General features: G+C 52.8%; 1 protein-coding gene across 1 annotated transcript in view; it reads left to right on the top strand.

Moving 5' to 3' along the window:
- Window positions 1-1,158: 1,158 nt before the first annotated feature.
- DOK6 (docking protein 6) overlaps window positions 1,159-6,000 on the top strand; it is a 389,543-nt gene continuing 384,701 nt past the window's right edge. Inside the window, exon 1 of the mRNA XM_061130680.1 lies at window positions 1,159-1,266. Within this exon, the coding sequence (XP_060986663.1) occupies window positions 1,201-1,266 (66 nt within the window). The 5' untranslated portion in view covers window positions 1,159-1,200. The remainder of the gene's footprint in view (window positions 1,267-6,000) is intronic.

Below are 6,000 nucleotides of genomic sequence, written 5' to 3'. Positions count from 1 at the left end.
CAATCTTGATACATTTTTTCCTTAATTAGAAACATCCTTACCTACTAAGGTATTAAATATCCTTTCCCGTGGCACAAATCCATATATTGCCTCCAGCCAACATTTGATACTCCGTCGTTTTTCCTCCAATCTCATCAAACAATTTTTAGCTTAAGATTTCGTTTACAACAGAGAAGAGCCTACTTAAATGGTCATGTGTTCCTACATTAAGGGGACAAAGTTCTTCGTTGCTTTGTTGAGTGGAACGTTTCAATGAATCATTTGCATCCACCGGGAGCAGCTGTGGTCTCCATTTCCTCTAGAAGACGGGGAGCCACAAGCCACTTTTAGCCACGGTTCAGGAGAACGCGGGCACACATCAGTCCAGTCCAGGGCCAGCCGCCTCTTCGGGAGAGGACGTCGGCGGCCGGCGCCTCGCCTGATCGCTCCAGTCTCCCCAGCAGCCGAGGGAGTAGACACATGCGCACGATCGGTCTCTTTGTGTGCACCGGGAAGGGCTCGGCGTCGATTTTATACTTCCTAACGGGGCGCAGACCGGGCACGCGAGCGTGTGCGGCAGGAATCAAATCGCCCTGTAAACGCGGCCCCCGAAATAAACGATTGTCTCGCCCCCCTCCTCGGCCTATCTTCCCGGGGAGCATACCCTCCCCCCCCACCTCCGCCACGGGGTCCCCGGGGTCCAGCCCGGGGCGTGGAGAGCCAGAGCCGGGGGTAGAACCCCAGAGCGCGGCGGGTCCCGGCTGCCGGGGTGGAAGCGGGGCGCGGGGCGGCGGGAGGAGCTCGGCGCCCGAGCCGCGAGTGATGAAGCGCGTCTGGCGAGCGTCTCTGGGCCCCGCCGCCGCGCGGGCCGCGGGGAGGGAGGCGCGCGGGCGAGTCGGCCCGCCCCCCCCGGCCCGCCCCTCCCCGGCGCGGGTGCGCTCCGGCCGGCGCCGCGCCGCCGAGGGAGCCGCCGGCCCGAGGGTGCTGGCCGGGGGCGGCGGCGGCGGCGCGCGGCGGGGGCGGAGGTGAGGACCGGGACGCTGAGGGCGCGCGCGGCTCGCGGCGCCGGGCCGCCTTCGCTCCCCGCCCGCGGTCGCCCCGCCACCCCGCCCGTGTCCCCGGCGGCGGGAGCTCGGGGGCGGCCGGCTGCATGCGAGACCTGCGCGGACCCCGCGGCGGACGGCGGCGGCTCTCGACCCGGGGAAGCCGAGCGCACCGACCATGGCCTCCAACTTTAACGACATAGTCAAGCAGGGCTACGTGAAAATCCGCAGCAGGAAGCTGGGGGTGAGTCGCCCGCGCGGCTTTCTCGTCCCCGGCGCCCGTTTGGCGCGGCTGGCGGTGGGGGGCGGGGAGAGGTGACCCACGCGGGGACGGAGGCGGACAGGGACCCGGCTCCCCTGCGCACGGCCCGCTTGTTGCTCGGCCGGGCTGGGGGCCCGCACCTGCCTCGGGGGGCGCGGGGTGGGGGGCTCGGAGATGGGGCGAGGGCGCCGGTAGCACCCGGATCCGCATCCTCCGGTGCGCGGCGCTGGTTCAGACCCAGACTGAGAAGTCGCCTGGACGAAAGGATGATCAGTTCCGAGATGGATGCGCCCCGGGCGGGGGGTTACATTCAGAGCATCCACAGGGCTCTAATCTCGGGAAGTGTGCGCCTTCGGGGTACAGCCGTTCGGTGTGCAGGGCGTGGACACACTGTGAGTGTGTATCCAGAATCGTCACCGTTTCCCAGTCCCCGCTGCCCCAGCCCATTTCCAATTTCTCTTTCGATGCCTGGCTAGCGCCCCGCGGCCCTGCGGGGCGAGCCGGCGAGTTTTGCGGCTGCCCGCGGGCAGGCTCCCCGGCTCGCGGTGCGCCGGGACAGGTGGACCTGCGCCCGGGTGTGCGCGCCAGGTGTGTGTTCACGGCCGCTGACCCCGGAGCCTCGGCAGCCGAAAAGTTTCTGGAGGCCCACTCACGGTCTTTTGAAAGATGCTCTGCCCGATTTGGGAGAGCGACAGTGTAGACCCTTGAGGGTTGTAAAAACTTCACTAGTGACCGGAGGAGGAGGTAAGAGGAACGCGTAGATGGTGGTAGAGGACCGGGATGTGGACTGGAGGGAGCCGGAGGCGGGGGTGGGGGTGGGGGTCACCGGGGCCGAGCACTGCCCCGACTGGGCGGACTTGGGGGTGTGGGTGCGGAGCGGCGGGGTCGGAGCGCCGGGAGGGGGTCCCTTGGGGGAGCGCGACGTGGAGTTGAGCACGTGACACCCACCGGGCCGGGCCGGTCCAGGGCGCGAGGGACTCTCCATGTGCGGAGGGCAGGGTGCCCGTTTTGCGGATTCCCTGGATGTCTCTCCGCCTCACTCTTCTCCGAGTTCCAGTTCTGCGGAGCTCCGGGATCCTGGGGCCACGCGGCCTTGACCGAGAACATTCCCTGCTTTCTTTGCTGAAGGGATGAGCACTCTTAACTTGGAGAGGGAGGGAGAACTTCGTTTATTTTCTCATTGAAAGAAAAGGAAGGAAGGGGACGGAAAGGAAAAGAAAAAGGAAAAAGGAGAAGGTAAATGCTAGATATTTAATATATCGTTGGAAAACTAAGGTAGGGCAGAGTCCCTAAAAAAAGCATCGCCCGCACGCAGGAGCCGCTGCCTGGCCGGCTGGTGGACGCAGGTGCCGGGCCGGAGGAAGGGGCCAGGCTGACTTGCCTGTGGGTGCTGCCCCTGCTGGCTTCACTTTGGAGATGGGGGCAGTACCCCAAGGACACACGGGACCCCTTCTCGAGCCCCAGCAGATCCGTCCAAGCGGGGAGCACAGAGCAGGGTGATGACCCCTCCCCCCCTCCCCCGCAAGCCTGGCGCCCCAGCCGGCGGGAGAGGGCGGGCGCCCTGGGCCACGTTTCGGGGCTCCTCTGGCTAGAGGAGCGCGCCTCGTTCTTTCCCGGAGAGGCAGGGAAGAACCCCCCGGGAAAAGCTGCGCGCGGCCGGGACACGGTACTTCCATGTGTGGCCCCCAGAGCCATCAGCCGATACAGGAGGTGCGGAGCTAGAGCGTGGGGCTGGGACGGGAGAGAAGGGTTACAGGAACTTGACCTTTGACGCCCTTTGCTCTCCCACAGGGCGCCTGCTCAGCACTCTGGCCCCTCTCCTTGAATTTTCCATTGTCTGACACCTCACACGCTATAAGCTGATGGGTGATTTCAGCCCCCTCGGGGAGACGGCGTCTGGTTGCACAGTTACCCTGTATGTGAAAATCAGAATAAGGAGCAGAGCGCTGAGAAACCCCCTCCTTGCGCACTTGGCCTTGGAGTCTGTAGGATTCTTCCCCCGTCAGAACTTTGCAGGATTTCCTACAATTAAAACCGAATTTGCTACTTAATTATAAGATAGGATCCAGGGGAAGGGTATTGAACGCTTCTTGGGTAACTATGACATTTGCAGCCTTTGAAATGTCCTCTTAGATCACCAGACACAGCTTCCCCCCTAAAGATGGGTGCCAATGTTCATTTCCTTTCCAAAGCCTCTCTTTCCATACTCACCGCATAGAACCACGCCTGTGTAAAGGACCCAGGAAACAGTAAAAGCATGTTTATGTTCAGAGGACTTGCTTTTGTGTTCCATTTCTGCTTGAGAAATATGAACTTCAGAGGTTGGTGTTGAAACAGTTTTGCTTGGTTTTAATAGTAAATCAAAATATTAAGCTACATTAGCCTTGGCTGTTTTGGAAAATATTATTTACTTAAACTTTAGAAACTTTTCTATTCAGAATATGCTAGTATTCAAAAGAGGGAGTTCAAATGACAGAACGTGATTCTGTAAAGCTTAGTAAGTTTTAAATGGGTCCCTTAAGATAGTTAAAACACTAAGTGAATATTGTGCGCCTTAAAAATGAAAATGTAAAAAAAAAAAAAGAAAGAAAATGTATAGTCATACCCCAAATCAGAGACATAGGAATTATCTAAGCATTCATTTTCATAGTTAATAACACATATTCCTAATTTTATGGACTCAGAACTATGAGCTTTTGTAAGCAAAATATTTTTAACTCAGCAGATACTCATAGTTCTTTTACGGGTTAAGTTTCAAAATAGAAATCTAATTAAATATGCACAGATATTTGATTTACTATGGGTAGAAGACATGCTTTCAGGAAACAAGTTTTATAGTATTCTAAGGGGAGGGAGAAGGGCTAGGTATGAGGCTAATCCGATCAGAGATAAAAAGGATGACATGCAAATATATTTTGAGATAAAATGTTTAATATGCCCTTTACTCCTCACAAGTTAGTGCTTATTGTTATGCTGAATGAGGGCAGAAAAGCACTTCCTGCTGTCTATCTCCTGGGGCAACTTTTCCAGAGGTGCTTCCGGGTCAGGGTCAGGTCAGTGTTTGAAAGGGCCCCTGCCCTGTGTCTTTTAATAGAAACTAGTGCTACCTGTTGTGGATCAAGTGGTAAATGTTAAACATTTTTTTGTTTGCTTTGAAATTTGTCATCACTCAATCAGTTTTTCTTCCATTTAGGAAAATAATTTTGAGAAGAAGATAGAATCATTTTCCTGAATTTTACTTTTGCCCTTTAAAAATATGCTTGTTAAAACACTGTATCTTTAAAAGTGTTATTAAAAATATAATGACATGACTCATAAAGAATCATTTCTTTAAATTCTGTATTATTTTTCATTGTAATACATTACTATTTCTATAATATATTTTCATGTTGCAGGATTTAAAAGCCTTTACAGTAGTTTAGTTCTTCTCACTGTGTTATAATTCATGGGATACCACGGTGGCCAGTATTTTCTTTTTAAAGAAAAGAGTACTTAAAAACTCTAATAAAAATAAACAAAGCAAATGCATGTTGGTCAGTTTTGTTTATTTCTTAGCCTTGATTATCTGTTTTTCTTCTGACCTCTAACAGGTTAAGTTTAATCAACAAGGCATACATTACAAAATACCCAAGCTGTTTTCGGTTTGCAGATAGAACACCATCACTGAAACTTAGTCACTTTATACTTAGCCTATTGACTCTAAAAATATAGCAGCAGTAAATGCAGCTTAGTGGAATGACATCACGTCATTACTATCACTGTCGTCAGGGCACAGGTTCCAGACTGCAAACAGGCTACCATGATTCAGAAACTTGACTATCTCTAGGCTCTCACGTCATTGTTCTCAAGGAATTTTATTCAAATACATCAACATGTGTATTCACAGGCAGGTGTTCACAGATAGTATTTTAGTAGCTTTTTTCTAGTTCTTAGTAGTCAGGTGAGAGGTTGGCTTGGTATGTGTGGGTATTGAAGGAGCGTCTCAGGATAGGGTGGTATTACACATTCAACAAATGGTTAAATAATTATGCAGCACCTACTGTTTGTCAGGTTGCATACACTGGGTGTGTGTGTATGAATATTCTAGAGTCAGGTCGTATTAAGTCAGGGTTGTTATTAACAGTAAGTGGGGCTTCCCAGGTGGCGCTAGTGGTGAAGAACCCACCTACCAATGCAGGAGACGTATAGTGACACGGGTTTGATCCCTGGGTGGGGAAGATCCCCTGGAGGCGGGCATGGCAACTCACTCCAGTATTCTTGCCTGGGAAATCCCATGGACAGAGGAGCCTGGGGGGCTACAGTTCATGGGGGCGCAGAGAGTTGAACCCGACTGGAGTGACCTAGCACAGCACAGCATCTTCTCCACGACCACTCCTCATGGTGCATTAGGGCAGGGGCATAGCAAGCCCCCTACGTAAGAATGAGGTCCAGGTGGGATGCATGAGACAAGTGCTCGGGCCTGGTGCACTGGGAAGACCCAGAGGAATCGGGTGGAGAGGGAGGTGGGAGGGGGGATCGGGATGGGGAATACGTGTAAATCCATGGCTGATTCATATCAATGTATGACAAAACCCACTGAAATGTTGTGAAGTAATTAGCCTCCAACTAATTAAAAAAAATAATAAAATAAAAAATAAAAAAAAAATAAAAAAAAAGAATTTTATGGCAAAAATTGATGCAAACTTCATTAAACATTTTTTCTCTAAAAAAAAAAAA

This window comes from Dama dama, chromosome 27 (genome assembly GCF_033118175.1).
Source record: "Dama dama isolate Ldn47 chromosome 27, ASM3311817v1, whole genome shotgun sequence".
NCBI lineage: Eukaryota > Metazoa > Chordata > Mammalia > Artiodactyla > Cervidae > Dama > Dama dama.
This window is presented reverse-complemented; position numbering and strand designations above follow the sequence as displayed.